General features: G+C 36.7%; 1 protein-coding gene across 2 annotated transcripts in view; it reads left to right on the plus strand.

Moving 5' to 3' along the window:
* CORIN (corin, serine peptidase) overlaps window positions 1–26,426 on the plus strand; it is a 126,071-nt gene that overhangs the window by 79,782 nt on the left and 19,863 nt on the right. For both annotated transcript variants that reach the window (XM_059844889.1, XM_059844888.1), the window contains exons 10-16: window positions 2,687–2,785; window positions 7,111–7,342; window positions 10,597–10,742; window positions 11,388–11,495; window positions 15,849–15,962; window positions 18,348–18,458; window positions 19,172–19,301. In XM_059844889.1, the coding sequence (XP_059700872.1) occupies window positions 2,687–2,785; window positions 7,111–7,342; window positions 10,597–10,742; window positions 11,388–11,495; window positions 15,849–15,962; window positions 18,348–18,458; window positions 19,172–19,301 (940 nt within the window). The remainder of the gene's footprint in view (window positions 1–2,686; window positions 2,786–7,110; window positions 7,343–10,596; window positions 10,743–11,387; window positions 11,496–15,848; window positions 15,963–18,347; window positions 18,459–19,171; window positions 19,302–26,426) is intronic.

Genomic DNA, 26,426 nt, shown 5'->3' on the forward strand with positions numbered 1-26,426 from the left:
AATTTGAAGGTATTTTTCACATGTAATTCTCTTATTCCTGGTAAGGTATAAGTTAAGATTGCAGCCTTTCTTTAATACAAGAATTATTAATGTTTTTTTTAAATGAATCTTATTTTAAAGACATTAAAATAGTTAACCTTATGCAGAAAGCTAGTGTTGGCAAGTATAGTGCTAATACAACAAGCTGTTTAATAGTTACTAGAGTAGAAAAGACCTGTTATAAAATAGGTATATAATCACACACAGTGTGATTATATAAGCCTTGTTTCTTTAGGAAACTAGTCTAAAAGAAATCCTTTCATAAGCAGTCCCTTCTTTTCATAGAATTTTTTTGGGATCTTCTTACTCCAATTTAAATACTTTCACTCCATAAAATACCTGAGAGGATGAAGCACAGAAATTATCATTATTTTTCTTCACTTTTATCATTGACATTATAAAATAGTCTTGAAATATCTTCTAGTTCTGACTGTGGCAATTTAAAAACCCAGAAACAAGTTTCTGTCCTCAATTCTGACTGTGCACTTTCACAAAATGTTCACCTTTATTCTTTCTTGATGTCCAGTCTCAGTCTTATCCTATGAATTCTTTTATCCTCCCTTGTTCTTATATGATGTGGGCTAGAAGTCAGTGATGTATTTTGTTTTCACTGCCTCTTTTTTTTCCCTTTTGATATTGAAACAATTGTTAAAAATCTTTTCTTGATATGATGAATAGGTATGGGTTAAAATATTCAAGCAGTAGTATGGGGTGATAATTATGTGTTCAGTGATCTCGTGACATAATAAAATATCTTTTCTGCTTGGCATTAAACTGAAGAGCTTTTAAATACAAAAATTTTCCTAATTTTTATTATTAATTCTTCAATGTGCAAAAGTTCTATCCAGTATTTTGCAGTATTGTGTAGAGAAAAATTCTTTCTTCAGGCAACCACCATCCTAATTTGCATGGGAATATGTTGGCAGAATTTAGCTTTCATTCATCTTTAGTTCCTTGCAAAGCCCATGTAAAAGCAAGGCAGAATTCTTGTTTGTAGCTTACTATTGTGTTTCTTATATATTTTGTTATTTCCAGCTACTGCAAAAAATGTAGTAGGACATTCATTTATTAGAAAGACTTTTCTGCTCTACAAATCAAATTTTAAAAATCTGGATATGTCTGTCAGAGTCAGTGGAGTAAGGCCTAATGGAGTCTGGAGTTCTGGTTTTGTTACAAACACAGTAAGTATGAGAAATCAGCAGAGAAGTTTGAGGTCAGGGTGTAGTGACTGCCCCTTGCCTATAAAAGGATACAGGGATCTTGTGTCCTAGTAGCAGTATATGCATTCAGGTATTGCAATTGACTGTTGCTTCATCTCTACCTGGATGAGGAAAGTGGTCTCCTTCACTTCATGCCTTAAGGAAATTTAAGGCATCTGTCTGTGAGCACTGCTCTCATTCATTTTGTGACAATAGAAATCTAATATCATGTATTCACAACTGTTTCTGTGATCTCTTCAAAAGATAGGGTACAGTGTGTTTGTAGAAATTCAGCATTATTTGTGCTAGGATCAAAAGAATCTACCTTGTAGCACAGGGATTTTTAAAGTATAGGAAGGAGTTGGAGCAAACTTTAACAATAATTTTAAAGTAAATATTTGTGATAGCTTTAGAAGTCAAAAGGCTTTTCCTGCCTTTCAAGTTCCATTTTGCAGTCAGATGCAGCTGTAAAATAAGATTGTCAATCACTATAGCAAAGAAATTACCTCTGTTGCTTCAATATATGACATGTATGAAGGGAAGTAAATCCACATAATTATGATAGATATGACTGTATCATCAGTTCCTTTAGACAAGATTGTTGTCAAGGTTATTGAAATGAGATCACTCTTTAGCACCTTCTGTATCTCCAGTGGAGGGATGAATGATCAATGTTCATGGGCAGTAGTGCAATACAAATACTAAGCAATCAGGGCAATAAGCTATTTTAAACAGGATAAGATGATGAATACCATCTATATAGTCTCTCCTTACAGAATAGTAAAACTAAATGACTCATTTTGCACATGGAAGAGAGAATTTAATGGTTTGGAAAGGAGCTAGCACAACTATGAGAGAGAGAAGTCCAGGGATTTTTCAGATAAACTAACTACTCAAGTAGTTCAGAAACTTTTGAGGAAGTGCTGGTTTTATTTATTCTGAAGTCCATCATTAAGACTACAGCATTTTTTGATTTCTTTCTGTTGTTGTTTGTTTTTTAACCAGTCAAAGGAGGACAATTAGTCTTCATCTCTGACCTTTCTTTAGGATGTCTTTTATTCTCAACCAAAACAATCATAAAATGAGAAGCAGATCAACTGAATGCCATTGAAGAATAATCCCCAGACAGTGTTCTCTTTCAGCTAGGCCCTATTGTTCTTTATGTAATGTGATTTGCATGACTTTTCATATTCTGCATGGTGATCCATGCCTCTCATTCGGAAACTGGGATATAATTTTTTATATTGAACGGAGGGGTAAGAAAAGTGAGAACTGAACAGTGTTGCACACTTTTCTTTCTTACTGCACTTGAAATGCTGTTGGGTTCTTACTGAAATATGTAAAGGAAATACTTAAATTTTATGTAAACACTGTACTGTCTCCTTATGCTCCAGTCATTTTTATTAGTCTGGTAAATAATTTGAAAAGTACATTTTTGCTTCCCTCAGATCAAACCCTCTGTCAGGAGGGAGACCAGAGGTGCTCTTCCTGCCCTGATCCCTGTGGAGCTTCTCCCTGTGAGATGAGAAACAGCCAGGCAAACTGCAGTAAGTAGGTCATGTGCTTCATACTGTTAGTCTTTTAGGGTGTTCTAGTTTATAATGAGGATGCAGGGTAGAACACAGTAAGTAATACTGTAATTTTCTAGCTAATGTAGATGTCTAATGACTAAGCTTTGAAAAGGGCTATGTTGAAGAAAATATGGCATCAAAGCTCTTGATTATTGATGTCTATAATTTATGACATTTGACATTGAGGTATTTTAATTTTCTCTTCTGTGAATTTTTATATTTCTTGCATGGCTGTTTACCGTTGCACTTTCTCTTAACATTTAATTAATTTAATTCATTGTCTGTGTAAAGTAAACAGCATAGTGTAAGTGTGAAGCAGAAGATACTGATTTAATTTCACAACATAAAGAACCCCATGTTACAGTATTTAGTAGTCTGGAGAACTTCTAGACCTTTATGAAGGAATGATTTTGGTATTCAGACTGTAAAAACTAATTATACTTTTGACCAATACAAATTGTAGAGGATCAAGGTCTTCATCTCTGTGTATCCTCATTTTCTCTGAGCTGCACTATACCACTCCATGCAAGGTTCCTGTACTAATTGTGCACTTGCTTTTGAATAGCTGCTTTCCTCAATTGTGCTATGTGAACAGGTAATCAATAGAAATATATTTGTCTATGTTTTCAAAGTGGGGCAGAACTGTATGAAAAATTACTTAAAGTTAATTAAAATGTAGTGCTGTGTTAATACAGTCACATTAGTTCAGGTCACCTTGATGGATGGACAGACTTGGCTTCACTTACAGATTATTGTTACAGAATTCATGTGTAATTGCTTTGTGCTGCAGTTCTCTCTGCAAGGTATGCTTTGATACTATATGGTAGCTTGTGTGGGTAATGTCATTCCATTTAGAATAGAATGGGCATGGGAAGGTCAACTAGTCCAAACTCCAGTTTCTCTCTAAAGTTGTGACTATTACCTTCAAGTGTTTGAGACAGACACCACTGATGCTGGGGCCTTTAGATGCTGCTAAAGTAAAGCTGTAATGCACTTTATAAAGCATAAATGCTTTACATGTGCTTCTATCAATGCTTTGCCTAAGGTTTTGTAAAGGAATAATCTTATGTACCATGTTTGGCATTAGAAGGAAGCTAGGTAACACCTTTGGTAATAAGGCCAAACTTCTGATCAAATCAGTGCCAATTAAGTTATGTTGCCCGTGATCTTGTGCAGCTGAGCAACTCTGTCCTTAAGGACAGAGATTCCAAAATCTTTCTGAGAGATCTGTTTCATTGTTAGAGCACTTCCATTCTAAAAAGCTATTTTCCATATAAAAGATTGGAATTCTTTCATGTCTTCTGACTCTCATCCTATCCCTGCATGCTTCAAAGGGTCTGGTTCCGTCTAATTTTCACTAATTAGTAAAGATGTTTCCTCAACATATTATGAGCAACTGTCGGTAGTTCTTAGCAGGACTAACACATAGTCTGAACTAGTCTTCTGGATCATCTCACTTTGTCCTTTTCTAGTCCAGTGAACATTTAATTGTTTATACACAATGGAAGAGCAAGACAATTTGGGAGAGATTGTTTTTGCATAACATCTGGAAGTGCTGTTGTATTTTTTTTCATATTATTTTCGTTCTTCGTATTTTGACCTGAGTTATTTCCTCTTTGATGAGACATGAGAATTCTCATGAAAAATTTCAGTTTTGACAAAGCAGTACTTCTTGGCCCAGATTACTATCTGGTTGAAAAATTCCTAAGTGTAGGCCGCATTTCTCCATACTGAATATGATGGATTTCTTCCAAATGTGATAATATCCAATCAGTTTAGGCTGGCATTATAATGTATTTACAATATATTTAGGCTAACAGAATGGATATCTGAAGGGAGAGAGTAAAGAAGACAGGGCTCAGTGAGAGGATCAGAGGCAATTGGCACAAAATGAAACACAGGAGAATAATGAAGTTCTGATGATAAACACTTTCTTTACTGCAAGTGTGACTGGACACAGATTGCCCAAAGTGGTTATAGAGATTCCAATGGATAGAGCAAGTTATTAATAAACATTGGAAAATCTTAAATCCAGGCATTGTCTATGTGGTAATATCTTGGCTTGTGGGTGTTTGTTTTTTTTTTTTTGGTTGTTGTTTGCTTGGGGTTTTTGTTTGTTTTGGGTTGGGGGTTTTGGATTTTTGTTTGTTTGTGGGTTGGGTGTTTTTTTACTTTTATTTTGTTTGTTTTGGTTTCTTTCTTCTTTTAATTCAGTATCAAAGATGCAATGAATTTCATTCCTTGTTCCCTACTCATTAAGTTGTACTCACCTGTATTGCAGATAAGGGAGTAGCAGGACCTCTTAAGCTGTAGGACAGACTCAGAAGGAAAGACTAACATTTGGGTTACTTAAAATGAATCAGATGCTCCCCTGGACCATATGTTCTGTTTATTACTCTCTGGATTGTTGGGAATTGTGTGTAAGAGTCAAGGTTATAATTCTCAAACCTACAGTGACCCTTTTGCACATAATGTAATGGAAGCTTTCTAAACAGTGGGAAAATTATAATCATGTTGAAAAGAGTATTCAGTATGTAAAGAGCTATTCTCCAGCAGCATTTCAGTTGTCTGGATTTTCTTCCAGAATTCATTTAAACCCATATAAATATGAGGTGTAATAAAAGAGAATGGTATATGTGCATTTCAACCCTTTAATCTTGAATGATGTTATGTTATACAAACACTTAGAATATTGTATGTACTTTTGTGGTCATCCTGAAATATTGCTGAATGTGTAAACTTCTGTACACATCAAAGATAGATGTTTACTGGCCAAAATCAAAAGATGAGCCCAAACTGATCTGGGCATCTCAGGCAAAAGTGTGGAAGGGCAAGGGATGGTTCATCATGAAGGAAAGGAAATGGCAATAATTTGAGGAGAGTTGTTCAAAGTCATTGAACCTCGTGTACACCAAAGATGTGACTTAAGACAGCAGAAACAGTTCACTACTGGTAGTGTGCCAGGATTTAGCAGTGAGGAAAAGCTGGATGTGAAATGAGTTTTGGGATCGATTAGGAGTACATTATAAAAAAAGTTATAACACCAAATGCCAGACCAAGAAAGAGTGCCCAGTTCTGCTGAGTAGCTGGATAATTGACTGTTGGATCTTCTTCCACCTTCTCTCTAAGATACAGCTATGGGATGACCCAGTTGTCACACTGTACTAGCAACTGATGCTAGCAACTGGCTAACAGAGCATATTAATCATATTAATGTATATTTGCTCCCAGAATAGACAAATAATAATTTTTTTGGAAAACTTTCCCAATATATCCAGGGTAAATAAGTTTAAATAATTTCACAACCATCTCATTGCTAAATAAAAAGTTAAATTTAAGTCTGAATTGAAGTGAAATTCTTTCTGTAGTTTTCTGTTATGGTAGAAAATTGAAAAAAAAAAATTTTGGAATACCAGTGTGAGAAGAAATACAAAAGCTATACAAATTTTAGAAATCCAAAATACTTGGCTAGTTCAAAATTTGTTGTGATAAACTCCCAAAAGTTGGAATATTTTTGTATGTAGCTGTAAAATATATATAATCACATAGACTTGTAGCTGTTGCATCTGTTTTGTCTTTGCCTATCATTCTAATTTGTTATTAGTTATGTCTGACCCAAATTAAATTATTAGCATGTAGACTGTCTCTTGCTCAATGCTTGTGCAATACATAACCTAATTGTCCCTTCCTTCAGATCTTGGTAAACAAGCTAAAAATTAAAAGCAAGTCCTGGCTTTTGTTTTCTATACAGAGAAATTGTGCAGTCTCTGTCACTGGAGATTTTTATGAACTGACTGTCTAAAGCCTTGAGAAAGCTGACCAGTCCTCAGAGCTGACCTGCTTTGATCAGGGCATTGGAGTAGAGACCTCCTGTGAGCCTTTCTAACCCAAAGTATCTGATGATTTTTGTCTTCCTAATTTTGGTAATTGCCCTGTCAGTTTGAGGTGTGTCATGGTAGCATGGTAGGTACACCAGTGTGTTGCTGTACAGTGCACACTGTACTGGTTTAAGGATGTTTTATTGTACCACCTTAAAGTTAAAATGTTTCTAAGAAAGTTAATGAATATTAATAAGGAAATAAAAGTATCTTAATGGGTTATGAGGTTGGCAGAATTCAAACCCACCTTTACTGGTATGAACAGGCTTACAAGGGATCTCTAGCTCTGGAACTTGTAGTTTCTCAAGCCTGAGAGGATACCCCCTGACTGACAATTTTTTAAAATATGTATGGAATTATTTCTTCTGTATTTAATTTAATCTCACACCATTTGTGGTTCTGTTTGTTTTCTCTCTGTGAAAGGTCAGTGTGAACCAATTACTCTGGAACTTTGTATGAACTTGCCTTACAACTATACTTATTACCCAAACTACCTGGGCCACAGGACACAGAAGGAAGCCTCTATCAGCTGGGAGTCTTCCCTTTTCCCAGCTTTGGTTCAGACCAACTGCTACAAGTACCTGATGTTTTTTGCCTGTACAATCTTAGTACCAAAATGTGACCCCCATACAAATCAGCGGATCCCACCTTGCAGGTACTGTACTAAACCATATTTCATTTAATTTTTGACTATCTGTTTTTGTCTGTCATAGTAGTTGTTCCCAATTTTATGCTTTCAATGAAAATTCCAAATATTTTGCTTTGGAATTCTATAGGAAAAGGCTACTGCTAACCAGCATGCCCAGGTCTCTCTTTGGAGGGCTGCTTTCCAATTTGTGCCTGGTGCTTCTCCATCCTTGGTGCAGGATTTGTTTTTGTTAAATTTCATGTCCTTGATGATTGCCCTGTGCAAAGGCCTCTTGTCCCTTGAGAGTCAACTGAGTCAACACCATCCCTCGGTTTTGTATAATCAGCAAGCTTGCTAATGATGCACTAAACTGCTGCATGCAGACCATTGGTAGATGTACTGAACAGGACAGGCCCTGCAGTTGAACCCAGAGGAGCAGCACAGGTGAGCAGCCAGGTGCAGCCCTGTTTGCCAGGAGCCTTCAATTTTTCACCCAGGGCACTGTGAACCTGCTCACTCCACTGTTGAGCGAGGTGACAGGAAGGGTGCTGTGAGCTTTGTATGAAGTATTTTCCATTTCTGTGTGTTTGATTAGAATTGTGCCACTATCAAGGGTGTTTAAACAAGGAATCAATTAATTTAATTTGGAACATTAGCATTTTGTAATAGCTCCTTGCATTAGTACATTACTTGATGCAAAGCCCTATCCAAATGCTCAACAAATCCTGAGATTTTAATGAATGTTTACTTTTCTAAATTAGGATTGCCACATCATTCTGAATTCCAGGCTAACTTAGGTTTTCTGCTTGTCAGAGTAACTCTTCCACCATCCTCACTGAGTAACATCACTGTGCTTTTTAAGGTTGTGCCTGTAATTTCTTTAAAGAGTCTGTGTTCTGTAGATAGCATGGCTCTCTGAGCAGCAGCTGTTGCAGGTTAGGAGATCTAATAAACTTGACCAACAGGCAGAGCCCTTTGACCTACTGGCTGATAGAGCCCTCTCATTCTGTATTTCTGCCTCTTTTGTTGGGCCTACCTTGACAATATTGATCAATTAACACCTTGCCTTTGAAAGGAAAGTGTATGAAAAATTGCAGTACACATCCTAAAATTTCTTATCACATGATACTGTTGGCAAATAGATAACATTTCCTTGTCTAGTGATGTGCTTCTTAGTGCAAGGAAAGGGTGAGCCACAAGGAAGTTTATACCTATACTGTTAAATTCTCACATAGGAACCTAATAGGAAAGAAAATATTGCATACAGGGTAGCTTCAAAGTTACAGAGAGGTTTTATGTGAGAGATTTTATGTAAGCTCTGTGTCAGCCTTCCTAGTTTGAAAATCAAGTTTTTTTTTGTTTTTTTTTTTTTTTTTTAAGAAACCAGTAAAATTAATAAAAATGGGATTAGTTTATTCTAATGTAGAGGGCCGTAAGTTAAATTATAGGCTTTTTACTATCATACCTAGCTAACAGATTTTAGGAAGTGTCATGATACAGTTGAATAGTCTTCAAATTTAACATATTATACAGATGAAGGGGAACTTATAAAAAGCAGAGAACAATTAAATTTGATAGGAACCTCTGGAAGTCATCTGGTCCAACTTCCTGCTCAAAACGGGATAACATCAGATTTAGACCAAACTGAATATATGACATAAAACTTTAAATCACAGGACTCAAAACTCTACATTTATGATAGTTTTTAAGTTTCACTCTTATGTTAGCTCACAGATACAGAGTGTTTTTGTCAGGAAGGGGCATCTTTGGAGGTACAACTAGATCTGTAGTATCTGCTTAACAATAACATTTTAGGGAGAATTTCAGATACCTATATAATGTAAAAACCTAAAAGTGTTTTAGAAATGAAAACAAAAATAAGCTCATACCAATAAAAATTAAATAAATTTGATATTTCAATATAAATGTAAATCTACTTTACAATTTGAAGCTCTGAGAAGAGAAAATGTTCCATTGTCAGAACAGAAATGATATTCTGAGAATCTGCTCTTGACTTTCAAAATAACTGCCCTCTTGTTCAAATATATCAGTGATTAATTGAGCTTTACAGGATATATGTATTGTTTTTCCTGTCTTTTCCTGTAAATACAAAACTTAACTCAGCTAATGCAGTTTTTCAGTGTTACACTTTTTAAGTCAAAGTGTACTTTTCAACCATGAATTGCACATTAATGTTATAATTTTGGATTTATTATAGACTTATCAGAGAAGCATTAGATTTTTTTAATACAGGCACATGGATCAGTTTTCTCATTCCAGGTGGTATAACTAAATTATTTTAATTCTACTCCCCCTATATAAAGCAGCTGTCCCTGCTTTGCAAGGCTTTTTGTTGTTGTTATGTTAGTTTGGCTGTCATGCTTTGTTTTTTAACTGTAACAGTCTTCATAAAGTTTTATTCAAAGTAAAAAACACTGGCAGGTGATTTTTTGGAAGGAACTGAACTTATTGTTATTTATAATGTTTGTTAAAGTATCAAGTGTGTTTTCAGTTTCTGAACATTATTCTTCATCTCTGGTAAGGAGTTGATAATATTAGTCCATGCCTACTTTGATGTTTAAATAGATTCTAATTCTTTCACCACAGACAGACAGATAAATGTTTTATAATACCTGGGAAAAGGTCAACTTTGACCAAAGATTGGAGTGTACAGAGAACACAGGACAGAAGTGGCTTAGATGTCTCTGCTATATTATCATATTTTTGTTGTGGGTTTTGTTTTTTGTCATTGGAAAGTAAAAATTCTGGCATCCAGAAATCTGAGGTTGTAAATGGTGTCAGTCAACCTTTTTGATATTGAGGAGGATGTAAAAGAGAGAGTCTGTAATGTGGTTGACTGACATCAGTGCATTCTGTCTTGTTACTCAACTCAGTGGGGAATTGTTTGATGTGGAAAAACACCTACTCTTCTTCATCTAATTCCTCAAAACAAAATTAAATTTGGGTGGATTAATATGGTATTATTTTTCAAAAGTAGCATAAAATAATCCTATATAGACTTGTTTTTTTGGCATGTTTGTGAGCAGTTATATTTGGGTATCATTAACCTATTTATAACATAACTGCACAACAGTAACTTAGTGTTTCAACCATAGCATTCTTTGATATATGTATTTTTTTCATATTAAAACATCTGTTTGTCTGATTTTTTTTTCTTGATCTACATGTTTAACTTCAGCTAGGATTATTAACTTCTAGTATCTGTGAATTTTCAAACCATTCATTCAGTTATTTGGTGCAATTCTGCTTTGTCTCCTCAGGACATTATGTGTACAGTCTAAGGAGCGCTGTGAGGCTGTGCTTGGGATTGTAGGTCTGCAGTGGCCAGAAGATACAGACTGCACTCAGTTTCCAGATGAGAACTCTGACAACCAAACCTGTCTAACACCAGATGAAGATGTAGAAGGTATCTCCTACACATATTGCAGCAAATAAAAGATTGAAATGGGTTCCCAAAGTCACCGGTGTTTGTTTATTTCATACCTCCCCTTTAAATTATAATATTTAAACGGTGGAAATCGTTCCAAACTGAGTTCCTCTACTCAGCCATGCCAATCTCTTGGCAGAATTCTTTGCTGGATTACTTGCTCCGGGGAATTGCTAGCACTCAATGAGAGTTCCTAAAGATCTGCCAACTCTGTTTTACTCCTTTGTCCCAGAATGGTACTGTGAGATGAGGCAGAAGCAGTGAGAGGGTTAATTAGTGGAAAGTTATACCTGGTTTTCATAAGCTGAAATAGACACCACAATGGTGAGAAGAATAGCTAGGAAATTCATAGCCATGGTCTAAACATTTCATGCCAGTGATTTGGCCAAGCAATGATATTTGATAGAGGGCAGCATGGAAGGGAGAGCTCTGGAAAATGTTGCTCCACCACGTTCCTGGCGCAATTATGAAGAGTCTCACCTGACACATATTTCCAGTCTCACAAGCCTTCTATCTGTGTTATTTACCCCTCTGAAACAGCCTGGGTGACAAATCAGTGCCCATGTCCTGATGAAGCTTTTATCTTAGGGAGTGCTGTTTGTCCCTGTTGGTTGTCCTTGGCAGAATGCTCACCCAGTCACTTCAAGTGCCGCTCCGGGAGGTGCGTGCTGGCGTCGCGGAGGTGCGATGGGCAGGCTGACTGCGAGGATGACAGTGACGAGGACAGCTGTGGTAAGTACATGCAGTCAGCTGGAGTGGAGGGCAGCTGCAGGACTGGAGGAGGATGAGCTTCATCTTTCATTCAGTTATTTGAATTGTACCATGAGAGTTCAGAGAAGGAGAGCCCCCTTTTTTGTTTATTTACAAGTACTGGGGTTTTTTTAAGACAGTATCAGTAAAAATACTATAGCAAGAATCCTTGATCAACATGAATACAGTTTGTGATAACTGATCATTTAGATTCTGATAACCATATTCTGGGGTGTTTGAGTATCCATTAAAGAATGAAGCTAAAAAATTTCTGCAGATTTAGTTATTTTCATATTGCTGAAGGCTTTACTGAGCTAAAATGTAACTCCCTGCCAGATTAAATCTTGAATCTGTAAACGTAGTTTTAAATTTATACACGGTAATGTTCTCGTTAAGATGTATAGACAAAAGATGTCATTATGATATATTGGGTTGCTGAAGTGGATTCTGCATGTTTTTTCAGATTGGTCAACCTCAAGTTACAAGTACAAGCACAAACCCTCAGAGTTTTTTCTCCAGTATGTTTCTGAGTTTACTTTTAGGATAGATACTTTTGACTTTTAACTTAAGGGGATGTATTGAGCCAAGAATAAAGAATCAAGAAATTGTAAAGAATCAAGAAATCTCTTGATCACTACATATCCTTCTACCTGCTGGCAGGACAGTTTCAGAAGGAGAAAGGAATTCCAAATATTTATTAATTGACTCAGCTGTAGCCTTCAGGGAGGTCTGCATGCAGGCCTGGCATCCCTAGGGGCAAAGAGAACAATCATACATCACTAAGGATTTAGAGATGAGGTGTGCTTTTGAGCAAAGGACTGGAAAACATTGCAGCAGAGTAGAGTTAAGGTGCACAGTCTGTATATTTTTTTTTTAACTGAGAATGGGTTAAGAGGGAAGCAGAGCTTATGTGAACAACAAAACTGTGGCAATAAGAGAATTTCTACTCAGAGACAGTAAAATAAAATCCAACACCAGAAAGCTGAAGCTAGTCTAAACTTCAATCTTAGCAGTTCTATAAAATGCTTCATTTTAAAAAACAGATTGTTTTAATGTTTGCAGTAGCCAAGGGTTTGTTTACCCCCAGTGTGTGATGTATTTTCAGTCTCTGGGAGTTTCTAGATCATTCTTGCTCTTCTCTCTCCTCTTTCTTTATTTCTTTCCCTCCCCCCACCCCTGTAAAAAAGGAAGGGGAAAAAAAAGGTTATGCTCTCTGAAATGTGATTTAATATTAGGTCATTCTATTGTTTGGGTTATAAAGGAAAGTCAGAACTGACGATCACGGTGATTCTTTCAGAGTTTGACATCTCTTTACTTTGAATCAATTGTCTCAATTGTCCTCCCTGCCAAATATTTTTTAGTTGCGACCAATTTTGAACTCCTTAGAAAATGAATTGTTATGTGTCTTTTAGGATAATTTTGTTCTCCTAGACATTAACATATGAAATATTGTTCTAATATGTGACATTCGTTTCTCGAGTGGATCTCTCTCTAAAGTCTAGACAGAATGTCACAAGCAATCAGCAGAATTCTTATCAGTTTCTATAGATATGGAAGACTGTATCAGCTAGGAAATTACTGCTGTCAGGGTGACATTACATTGACCAGGGCTAATACTGTTACTGAAAAACAAGAAGTCCTTGTTGAGCTCCAGGAGTAACTGTCTATAACTTACTCATATTCCATGTGTGCAGGACAAAATCAAAACTTGATGATCTTTCCATGTGTAAATTGATGGCTCAAATTTTATTAGCTTTATCCTTTTAAATTGGTTTTCTAACGTTAAAAAACCACTGAATGTTTAATTTGAAACCCTTGTATTTGAAAAGCTTTAAATGATAGACGTGGAACAGCTTTACAGTGCAGGCAGGAGGCTGAAAAAGACTAGCTACAGCTTTCTTATGCTTAGACTACTCTGGCCAAAAAATGCAAGTTAGAACTGTCCAAAGGGACTAAGGTGTACTCTCCCCATGCAGAGCAGAGCTGTATTCAGCACCCACGGTCTCCTTCTGTCAGCAGTCCCTGCCATACTTTCACATGGACTTTGTGAGAGGACATCTCAGCCATGCAATTGTAGTGAAATCCTCAGAGTTTAGTGCCATCTGCACTGGGATTTGGGGAGAAAATTTCATTGAGATTACTGGAAGTGAGACTTCTGAGTGCAATAAAGTGCAGGGAAGGTAATTTCAAGAAAATATTATTATGAAAGATGTCATGAGAGTTTGTGGTATTAAATATTATAGTTGGTTGTAATTGAGTGCATTAAATTGCTGGCTGCTGAACAATGCCTCTGGCAGGGAGCAGAAGAGGGTCCTGCACCTACTAAAGAAATTTAGGACATAACATTCATAGCCAATACTGTCTTTCACTATTTTCTGCAATCTGGGTTTTGACCTGTAGTATTTTAGGTGAGGGAAAAATGTCATGGTGTTGACGTTAATGATTTAATGATAATTGGGTGGGAAATGTATATATGGACAACAATTGGTAACTTCCTTCGTGTTATGAAGAAGAATGAAGGTAAGATCATATATGAAACCATATCCCTTCTCAAAATGTATTTTTGAGATGGAGTTAATGTACATATAGCCATTATATATATGTGTCTACATACAGGCATATATATATATATATATATATATATATATATATATATATATATATATTTATATTTATGTGTGTGTGTTTTCCTGGCTCTGTTTTCACTTCCCTTTCATTGAATTAAAAATGCATATCACAAAAATAATTGGAGATGAAATATAAATTCTCCAAATGGTAGATGATCTCTACCAACAAAACAGTGTACTTGAACACTGAATTCAGTAACTATTTTTCATAGGGAATTGTCTCTGTATTTGTCTATGTGATTAGTTTTTGAGAGTCCTGGTACACTCCACAGTGTAACACTGTAATGTGTGATGAAGAGAAAAGGAAACGTGTATTTAATGAATTGTAAACACTGCTAAAAAATTGTCGGGTTCATAAATTATGGGGAGTTTAAGCTTTTTTTATTTCATGTTCATATCAAAATCCCAACATGGAATTCCTTGTTCTATATAAGAGTAAAGATTTTTTTTTGTTTCAATTAATTTTTCATTAGTAGTTTTCAGAAATATTGTCAAGGAGGAGACCTGGAAAGTGGTGATACCCAAGAAAGTTATTTGATCATGAGGAATTAGTTTCAAAGGTTAAGGCTATTTATTTCTCTGGGCTTTAACATTTATTTACATGTTTTTTCAAATTAAAAAAAAAAAATCAAGCACCCCACACATCCAGGTACAGGTAAAACCTGAACAGATTTTTCCATTAATCCAGTAGGGATTCTCTGGTTCATATTTGTAAAATATGTACTTCAGAATTAAAATTTCTTGGAAACAATATATTTGCTTATAACTTACTGCTGATATGCTTTCACAGTTCCAGGTCCAAGCAAGGAGAGGTGCTGCTTTAAATACTGCTTTTAAATTTATACCTGAATTATTTGTATGTATGAACATCAGGGCTATCAATTGAGTTTGCCCTTAGATTAAAATGAAAAGTATCATCTATAGAACAGGCCAAACAAGGCAGTTAATCAATCTGGCTTAGTCAGGACAACATGTCATTTTTATGGCTTCCTATAATACCAGAGTGTCAGTTATACAGGACATTAGTATGTCAAAGTATTTAAACTGATGTCACAAGAAAATATTTTATTAGTTGATGGAAATAAAAAGTGGAATAAAACAAGAGAAAACTATTTTCTAAAATGTAGCTTGGCCTATTTTTAATTTCCTCTAGCTGACCAAATGGAATTTTTCTGTCAAAGCACTTTGACACAGTTTTGTATTACTTCTCTTTCTACGTTTCATTGTGCTTCTGTGTTAGATTCTGCATCAGCACTGCCAGAAAAAGAGTATGTATTTCTACAGTGTTTCATGGAGATTCCATGCTTTTATAGGATTTGCTTTAGAAAGACCGAAGAATTTCTATGGACTTCAGAATTATAAAAGTTCCTACATTACTAGCAAATGTATTTCAAGAATAGTGGTGTATTGGTTTTGAGCTCATTGAGCTAAAGCCTAAACTATTATAGATATGTGTAATATACACTCATAATGCAATTATTATTTCAAAAGCACTGAAGTATTATGAAGTATTACAATATTTAGATCCATTTATCATTGTGCACTGTGCCAATCTTATTTCCATTTATTCATTAGTAACTATTCTTGGTACCTTCTAAAATTTATAGTACAAGTGAAAATATTTTGTGTGTTTCAGGACTTTTAAGGAAGAAAGCAGTTGGTTCAAAATTGCATGCAAGTATTTAGAACTGTGCTTCTCTGCCTCCAGGTTGTAGAGAAAGGGGTCTTTGGGAGTGTCCTTTGAAGAAGCTGTGCATCAAACACACTATGATCTGTGATGGTTTCCCAGACTGCCCTGACATGATGGATGAAAAGAATTGCTGTAAGGACTCATGCAGTTTGTTACTCCCTTAAAAGGCTGATCACATTTTTGGGATGTTGGGGTCCAAAATAAATCAAAGTAAAAATGCTTTATGCTTTCTATAGGCATAAAGACTTAGTCATTCCCTCAGTTCCCTTTTCAGTCTGTCTATGGCACCAATTTCTCTCTTTCCTCCTCTTGGGTCCTTTGTCATTCACATCCTGGGATCCTTGCTGTCTGTTTGGTCACTCTCATCCTCTTTTTTTTTTTTTCCCTTTTCTCTTTCTCCCTCCTTGTTCTTGTGCCTTTGTACTTTCATTCCTGGTAGATTTTTGACTTCTTTTCCCAAGTTTCCTCAACTTCATTTCATACACACATAGCTCATAGCTGGTCACTGCTCTTTTTTCCTTGATTCCTGCTTGATTTTGCTTCTGATCTGTTTTTTTGGTAAATGTCCTTGTCTAGTTTCTTTCCTGATTGACATTTCTTAGATTCTGTCTCCCTATTCTGCAATCCAGTCAGTGATAACAATGAAGATACAGAACTTAGGAGGGTGCACTGGTGGCATGGGCACACAGCCCATGTGCACAGTGCAAGTCTGTTCAAAGTGCTGGCAGGGAGCAGCCTGCACCCTGCTCCCCTCTGGGGGCTGCCCTCAGTTCTGTTCCCACTGTTTTTCCATCTGAGAATGGGATGGGAACTGGTGGAACATCTGCACACAGCAGCTGCTTTGCAGGCTCACACCCTGCATACTAAGCTGGGAGTGTCCTGGGATGTTAGCTCCACTTTCAGTAATATATTAGTGGTACTCTGGATTCTCTTCTCTTGAGAAAACCTGGTGTGTGGGCATGCTCCCAAGACAAGGAAGCAGAAAAGACATACTGGGAGAAAGTCTGCACAAGAAAGGAGGGATCATTGGTTGGTAAAGGTGGTTGAAAATGGAAATTTTTAATTCTCTGAGGAAACCTGGTGTTTTGTCATTTTTTCTGAGATGTTTGGATATAATTTTGTGATTTAAAAGAAGTTGCTCCTGAGTCTCTGGAGTTCTGTTGGTAGGAGCATTTTGTGTCCTAAGTGAAGCCTATGAATATGGTTCCCAAAATGAGCAGTGGCCTGCATGTATTACTAGATCAAACTTTGCTTGTCTTTGGGAAGCTGAAGCTCACAAAACATTTCTTAATCTGCTTCTCCTTGTAAAGAGTATACCACTTAAATTCCAAGCTCCGTGCTGTAAATCTGAAGAGTGGAAGTGGTATTAAAGTGATTTACTCGTGCTCACACATTAGGAGCACGACAGAGAAAAGATTACCAAAGGTCTAAAGTTAAGTTAGTACATAATTATCAGAGTGTATTTCCTCTCTGCTTGTGATTTGGGGCTTGAATAGTCTAAAATGGCAGCAAAATTTTCCCAGCTGAGGGCTTCCAGTTTTTGAATTATACTGTCTCTGGAAGGCGGACTTAAAGTGCTTTTTCTGGTTTTGCATGCTTTATTTCAGAGATGGAAAGACAAGGAGTAGGCAGCCCTGCCTGCTCTATCTGTATGGTTTTCACCATGGAGTGCACTTTTAGTACTAGTGTTGCAAATAAGTGCTTGGATTGTGTGACAGTATAAATGCTGTAGATCAGCCAAACATGGGCACAACTGAATGCAGCTCCCTTCCATGCATTTTCTCCCCCTCTGCCCTCCCCCAGGTCTCAGAATTCCCTAGTGATGGGGTTTATGGAGCTGGAAGTGTGTTAGTGAGGAAGGTACTGTACTTCTACACACCTGCCTTTTGGAAGGGAGGTTGCTGAGGGAAAACTAAAGGTCATTTGCAAATGAAAGCTCTTGTGGTTCCCATACTGAGCAGAGTCTGGAAATCCATATGTAAGGATACCAGCTGGGAACTGGAATATGTCTATCAATACAGCAATTCTCTACCTTTAAAGTGGAGATAAAAATAAATACATGATTTTCAAGAGCAAAGGCGAATTCAAAAATTAAGATATATTTGCTGTGGATGAGAGGAAATAGATACTCATTGTGGTAAAAGAATTTTTTCAAGAACCACGAAGAACTAAACAGATTTGGATCAGTTGGCTAAAAATCCAAGAACAGTATTTTCTCTTACAGCTTCTGAGGGGCTTAGACAGGTTTCATATTACAGGATCACAAATGATACTGAGTAATCCCAGATCTTGCATTTATAGACACTCTTCCTTCCCTCTGAATTGCAATGCCCTCTTGTCACTGCATGGCAGCAACCACCTTCTGCATCAGAGGTATCCATGCTGAGTTTTGTTGCAAATCTGCCTCACTTACTTTTTCCATAAATCTGATCTGTATCTACCTTCACCCTCCTCAACTTTTCATCTCAATGTGGATTTCACTTTTCCTCAGGAGGAAACATGTTTTTGTCTTTGCAGCATTTTGTGACGAGAGTGAGCTGGAATGTGCCAACCATGAGTGTGTGCCCCGTGAACTCTGGTGTGATGGGCAGGCAGACTGCAGTGACAGCTCAGATGAATGGGACTGTGGTAAGTGTCTGCTCTGTGGTGCCTCAGAGTGGTGTTTGGGTGATGGTAGCAATCTCTGGTGATTTAATTGAGAATACAGTGGTGAAGAGGTGCTCCCTCTGTTAGCCAAGAGAAGACTGGGGTGAGGTTGGGAAAGCATGCAAGGAAGTGGGCAAAAGAGAAAGCAAAAGCTGAGTGTGAAGTGTCACAGTGCAAAGATAAAACAAAAGTGATACAGCAAGAAAATGTGTAGATGATGTGTGTTATCTGGAAAGTATTGTAGATAGAGGAGAGATTAAGAAGACATTGAGATTTGGAAAGACCTTTTGAGAATCTTTTTTGCATGTGATAAAAGCAGTGCCTGAATTTTTATATACAGATTAAGAGAGAAGAAATGGTGATGGTCTTTCTATCTAGATTATCTAACAAGATTAAGGCTATAAAAATTAAGGCTATCAGCAACCCATGTGAATCTGTGGTGGTAACTTAGAAATATTTGGTTTTATTCTTACCTTCTCAATGCCTTTGCTGTTCAGTGTGTCATGCTGTTCACTCTTAGCAAGGTTCTGATAACCACACTTGCCTTGGTTTTAAATTGCATAGCTGTTCAGCATGTAAAGCTAGGAGAAGTGCAGCAACTTGGAAGAATCTTGAATGTAATTGTATGTTTTCAGTTTACCATCTATAAAACTATTTGAACTAATACTGAAGTTTTCTTCCTTTTTTCTTTCCAGTTACGCTGTCTAAAACCAGGAATTCCCTGATGCTCCTGACCGTTCACAGGTCAGCTGCTGATAACCATGTTTGTGCCGATGAGTGGCAAGAAAACTTAAGCCAACTGGCCTGCAATCAGATGGGTTTAGGGTAAGGTCAGTAGTTTGTAGCTTTGATGATTTCTTAGGACAATCGGAGTGCTGGAGGTAGATGTGAACTATCATTGATCACTGCAGTGTTAGACCTAGCGTGGAAATGGTTCTCAGAGAAAAGAGGTAACGAAATTTTGTGAACTATGGCAGAATTTCACTAAAATCTAGGCACTTTCACCACTTAATAAACATTGCACCATGGTTATTAAGAGTGTTTTGAAAATATAATAGTGGTTTTGCCAAGGCTCAGTACATGCACTAACAGTTGTTGCTGAGGCTCAGAATGTAATACTCTGTTTCTTCCTAAAGAATTAAAGCAGACTTAGAGGGAAAGTCCTCTACATTTATTTGCTTTCTGCAATAAATACTAACAAAAAGTTAGACAAGTGGATGTATTTAACTTGGGCATCTCTGGACAAAAATTGTTAAAGAGAAGGTTTCTGTGTGGAACTCAGAAAAAGAAATAGCCTCTAATTGTCTGATTGCATGCACACTAAATTGTGGAATGATTGATGCAAAATAAAACTATTGGATAAAAAGTAAGTTCAGCTGCTCTGATATTCACAGCTGTTTCTTACTGGGAAGGGGCAATCTCATGGTATATAAGGCTATCTTTTGCCAGTGTCTGATCCCCAAACTGAAGTAAGTGGTGTCTTTTCTGTTTGCTTTTCTCTACTACACAAACTGACATCCCTTGTACCTTTCTCAAAGTACACAGTAGGATAAAGACCCTGGGTTAGGGAGTCTGCACTTAATGTGCTCTGTATAGTCTTGCACTGCAGGGATACTTGGCATCCATTCTAACAGATGCCCTGAACTGAAGTTACTGGACTGCCTGCCATTCTAACACACAACAATTTTTTACTCCTCTATCTAGTTTAGTGTGCCTAAATAATATTTGCATTATCTTTATGCTTTAGCTTTATATAGCATCCTAAAAAAGCTTTATGGAATCACAGAATATACTGAGTTGGAAGGGACCCATCAATGTAATTGAGTCCAGCTCCTGGCCCTGCACAGGACACCCCAACAATCACACCCTCTGCCTGACAGCATTGTGCAAATGCTTCTTGCACTCAGACAGGCTTGATGCTGTCCCCACTTCCCTGAAGAGCCTCTTCCAGTGCCCAGCCATCTCTGGGTGAAAAACCTTTCTCTGTCACCTAACCTAAACTTCCCCTGATGCTTCATACCATTCCCTTGAGTTCTGTCACTGGTCACAAGATGGAAGAGATCAGTGTCTGCCCCTCTGTTTACCCTCCAGAGGTAACCAAGTGACCTCAGACACTCCTCATACAGGTTCCCTTCCAGTCCCTTTGCCATCCTCATGGCCATCTTTTGGATGCTCTTTAACAATTTAATGTCTCACATTGTGGCACCCAAAACTGCCCACAATATTCCAGGTGAGGCCACACCAGTGCAGAGCAGAGCAGAGCAGAGCAGGACAATCCCCTCCCTTGCCCGGCTGGTGATGCTGTGCCTGATGCCCCCCAGGACAGGGCTGTCCCTCCTGGCTGCCAGGGCACTGCTGGCTCATGTTCACCTTGTCATTGGTCCTAACATGAAATTTGCTTCTCTTTCCCGTGATGCTTGGTACTGGGAAAATGAAAATGTGTTAAACCATCACAACATCTCTGATTCCCTCCTTTGTTCAGAGGTGTGCCTAGGCTGAAATCAGCATGGGTAGAAACTTACACCTTCCTGCTTCTTCACTGATGCTTGCTAACAGGTGTCATCAATCCCACACTTTTACAAAATGTAAGAGACAAAAATGATTCTTAAATCTCACAATTCCATTTTCTAACAGGGTGACATAGTTTACAAATCAATTTTTCTACAAGATCTTTTTAGTAGGGACAGGCAATTGCATCAAGGGCAGTGGGAAATTTAAATCTGAAGTCTACAGCTTCAGTTTGACTCCAATACTAATTTCTAATTCTTTCTTGCAGCACTTCAGAAAACCAGACTAGTGTTTCATCAATTTTGCCCAATTTTGTCAGTCACCTGAAGCCTGATTTTCTTAGCTGTTCTTCAAGTTTTTGTGGAGTGGCACTGCCAGAACTACAGTAAATTAGCTTTGAAAAGCCATAAGAAAAGCAGAAATTATAATGTGTTACCAGAACTGATTTCCAAAAGGAGTAATATGAGCAATATAGCTATTTAATTATTTTGTTAACATTGCATAGGGATTCAGTGAAAATGTCACAGAGGCTGATGTTTTCTATACGGTGAAATGGAAGACTCTGTAATTGGAGTTTCATGCTACTGTGTAATGTGATCTGAAGCCATGAACTTCATCTCTTGGTATTTACATGCTGTATACATTATTTAACTGACTTAAAGCAAGAATGGCTGAATGTGAAGTTGACAATATTGGTGTTTTTAACAAGCTCTTTCTGCTCACCATTGAGGGTGCAGGTAAATTAGACTGTATATTGCACAGAACTCAAGTAATGATAAAACATCTCCTTTTTACATTAAAAAAATTATTAAATAAATATGAAATGTTTTCTGCAGTGCTTTTCTGCAAGTGTTCCCAATGGGAACAGCTTCATTTTACTCCTTCAGAAAATTAAAGCTGTGAATGTACAAATTCTGTCCACATTAGAGCACACTGCAGAACCACCCAGTTTTGTGGCTGTGCAAATTTCTTTAATAATTACTTACAGCAACACTTGATTTTGCTTTAATAGCTCTCTTGTTTATTCTTAGAGAAAAATAATGTATGTGAGATATCAAATTGAAGACTTATTAATGCGTTAGACCAGGAATTACAATGAATGGTAGCATTTGGAATTTTTATTCTCTGTAAAAATCTATTTTTCATAACTGTCTGGTGCTTTGTCAAATGAAAACTCCCAATTACTCTATAATGTGGTAATGTTTAAAATCTAAAGACAATGTCTTTCTAACAGCTTTTGAATATTTTAATTATTTAAAAATAACATATTTTAATAATTTAGGCTAAATTAATCTGAAAAAAAAATGAAGATAATGAAGTGATAGTGGTCAAAGTTAGGCTAATTTAATGGATAGTGGTAACACATTTTACAGAATAGTAGTCAACAGACATGTTTGGAATGTATAAACCTTCAGTCTGAAGCAACATGAAAAGTTAATTCTATTCTGCCCATTTCACAAAATGCAAGCAGTTTTGCTGGCTGTTTGCCAGTTATAATTCCACAGTTGATGTGGTTTTCCAGTTTTTCATAGCACCACTCATGGAATGTGTTGTGTGATGCATCACACAACATCACATTTGTGGCTTTGTGTGACACAACATCACACAAAGCCACAAATTCCAAGCATTGTCTGCAAGGCTTTGGACTAATGATGGCTGGTGCTCAAGTTATGCAATATGTATTCTTAGCAGTTCTTATGTTTCCCTCTAGTACAAAAGATGTTACATTTGTTTGTTTGTAGTGCTGAGAGCTTAATGGGAATGCTCAAGTCTTAGCTTTCACAGTTTACAACCAGATGGGACTATCATGCCACCTAATCTGACTGCCTCTTTATGTCAGGACATATAAATTTATTCAGAGACTTCTGATTGAGGCCCAGATTTCATTACAGTGAATTTAAATGCAGTCTCTGGCAGTTAGTTTTTCTGTTAACACAGGTAGAACAGCAGTCAGTCTCACATCTGTCCTGATGTGTGCTAGAGGCTGTGCTGCTGAGGATGGGTATACTGCATAGGTTCAGAACACTGGAAGAATGTTGGAAGAATGTATTTTGTCATGATGTTCAGCTGAAGAAACCCACTTTGCATATACTTGGAAGTCCACATTCTTTGTTGATGAAATGGGAATCGTAAAAGCGTGGTCTGCTCAGCTCTGAAATTTGATAAAGGCAGTATTGGAGTTGTTCTGTCATTCATAGAGAAAATACAGTGGAATAATTTGTCTTTCTTGGCTGCACTAGGATGAGATAGCAAATACAATAAACTTCAAGAGTTTGTGCTCAGCAGAGTACAGGGGAACTTTACTTCACTGGCATGTTCTGGTCTAGTATCAGTGTAAAATTGCAGCTGTCTACCAGGTTACTTCTTTTAATAAATCTACTGTTATCTCTTCCTGTGCCAGCTGCTCCTTTTCCTGGAGGCTGTGTCACTGGTGGTCCACTGAAACCAGCAACTCCTTTTCCTTCTTTCCTCTGCTGTAGCATCTGCTGTGTGTGTATTTATGGAAGGGATGGGCAAGTCTGCTGTTGCTGCCTGGCTGTGTGTCTTTTCTGGTACTTTTCACTCAATGTCTTTGGTATAAAGATCTCGAATATTTGACAACTGAGCAGTCAGGCTGCTGGACAAACAATCTCTTGTTTTCACATGATCAAATTTGGTTTTTTTATTAATCTATAACTCTTTCTGCCAAAGGAATAATGGAAGATCGGCTAATGTTATATTTGCTCAAAGAACATAACAAAAACAAAACCCAGAATTCTCCTGTAATACCCATGTAATAAATTTGAACTTCTGAATGAAACTTCATTTTCTCCAAGAATAGACATGACATTTAGTGAAACAAATTTCATGCCAAAGAGGAAGTATTTGTACTCATTAATTCAATCTAGATTTCTAGGTCCATTCAACAGAATGTAACATACTCTTAACCTGCCTTGAATTTATTCATGTTTTCCATGGCCACAGTGTTCTGTTAATCCTGTAGATGATGTAGAAAGATAGCAAATTTTTTTTCATTCCATTTAATTTTTTTAAGAATGGCAACTAATAACTCATTACTGAATTTTACTGAAAATAGAGCTGTGGTAAGCTGTTCTAGTAAATTGGAGCAATAATAGACCAATGTTAAAAAATGTAGGCTTTATTCATTGTAGTAGAATTGTGCTAGATTAATATCTGATAGATTATGTCTCATCTTTCATGTACATATGTAGTTTAAAATATAATCATTTGGATAAGGCTGTTTTTGAAGAAATTCCAACCTTATAATTCCTGACAAATTGTGAGTTTCTTCAAATAGTCATTAAATGTGTGGTCAGTGCCCTCATATTACACTTTCTAGTTCCATGATTGGATATTTTCTTTTTTTTAAAGTAAAATGATTCTTACTCATAATTTTATTATCTCAAACAGCCTTGGAGCTCTCTGAATGTTCTTTTGGGTAGTTGGCCATAGGTGGCCATACTTGACCTGCAGAGGTCCCTTCCAAGCCCAACCATTCTGTGATAGGTTAAAAGAAAGATCCATGAATACTGCCAAACTAGGAAATGTTCTTATTCTAATGATTGGTCACAAATCCTTTTTCTAACTGTTTTATGCTGTAACTTGTACATTATAAACCTACTGCCCCCTTTTTCTTTCATGTTTTATCCAGGGGCTCTCTGATTAAAATTTACTCCATTTAACACTAAACACATACTAAATCTCTCTGCATTGAAAATTTATTCTGAAATCTGCAAGTTGAATTGTTTTAGTTTTTTTTTTTTTTTGAGTTGTTTATTGAAACTAAAATAGTGTAGATTTAGACTAGACATAAGGAATAAATGTTTTACAATTAGGATGGGGAAACACTGGAACAGTTACCCAGAGAAATGGCAGACACCCCATTTCTGGAAATATTCAAGGTCAGGTTGGATGGGACTCTGAGCAACCTATTCTGTAATTTCATGAGGAGACTTAAGACTTTGAGAGAGACAAGGACTGCAGGAAACACAGCATCTCTTACCAGCCAAGCTTTCAGGCAAATAGATCTTCCTTCAGTTTTGCTCCTTCTGCTGTGTAATTCAGGAAAGTCTTATTTGACTTCCACACCCTCTCCTCAACTCCTACCAAGCATCCTAATGAAAGATGTCCCCTGCATATAAAGCCTGTATCATTAAACACACAGGCATCCTTTCAAAGGCAATCTTAGCTCCTGAAATGATGTCAGTGTTAGCTTTCCATATAAAAAATAAGCTCAAAAATGTAAAAATACCTATGAGAATATTGCTCTCAAGTTCTGTTAGAGGTGAGAGAAGAAGAAATGGGTAATAGAAGAATAAATATGTTACATGTCTTGAAAAAAACAAGCATAAATTACACTATGGGAAGATTTCTTAGTGAATAATCATTCTCTAAAGGATGATGTTGAACAAAGAAACAAGTGGATTTTGTTCAAATTCAGTGAATACTTTCATTACGGGGGAAAAAAGGTTGAAAAATCAAGTTATTTGTTTCAATTTTTTGAAATTAAACAACTAGAATTTCATTTCAAGCCAACATTTTTCTCTAAAATTCATCCTATTTTTAAAATTAAAAGATAATTTACTTTAAATGAAGGACTTAACATTAAATTTGAAATTGAATTAATACTTCCAGCTAAAAAAATCTAGATTGTATTTGAAGCTTTAACTTTAGATGCTCCCAACTGGTCTTTTTTAAAGTTTAGCTACAGAATGATACTTCATGAGACCTATAATTTACAGAGTCAGAGAAAGAGTGCTGCAAAGTCAGGCCTCTGTTATCAACACTGTTTTCAGCACAAATCTGGAACACAACCCCGTACTAGCTGTGAAGAAAATTAACTCCATCCCAGCTAAAACCAGCATGCAGAGATAAAGCAAGCAATTTTTTTTGCAGTATAATTGTGAGTTAACTCATTCTTTGTAGGCTTGACTAGTTCATCAGCTAGGAGATAGGACTGAGGGATTTTGAAACCTGAAAACATCACAGTGATTATCAACTTTCTACCAAAAGTTTTTAAGAATAATTTATTCATACCTGTTTATTTTTTCCATCAATGCAGTGAATACTTTTAATTTCTATTTTCTATATTTTAATATGCTTTCACTTTAAAATTTCAGGTATCTCTGATTTTAACACTGTTAAAATCAAGGTTTTGATATTTTACTCCATATTCTGTAGCACAGCTGTGGCTTTAGAGAATTCTGCTCAAGACCAAGAAACATTTTAACCAATATGTACAGACAGGAAACAGATGTTCCAGCTCTGAAATGGGCCTAATTTGCCTTAAATTAGTGCCCATGTGTGTGTGATCCATTGCCTTCTGGCCTAACTCAAGGCTTCCTTTCTCAAACCTGCTGCCACATGAGTCCTGCAAGAATGGAATTGTAGAACCTGAACTGACATATGTCACTGTTACTTGGAAGCAAGAAGTAATCCAGT

Source organism: Haemorhous mexicanus, chromosome 4 (assembly GCF_027477595.1).
Source record: "Haemorhous mexicanus isolate bHaeMex1 chromosome 4, bHaeMex1.pri, whole genome shotgun sequence".
Taxonomy (NCBI): domain Eukaryota; kingdom Metazoa; phylum Chordata; class Aves; order Passeriformes; family Fringillidae; genus Haemorhous; species Haemorhous mexicanus.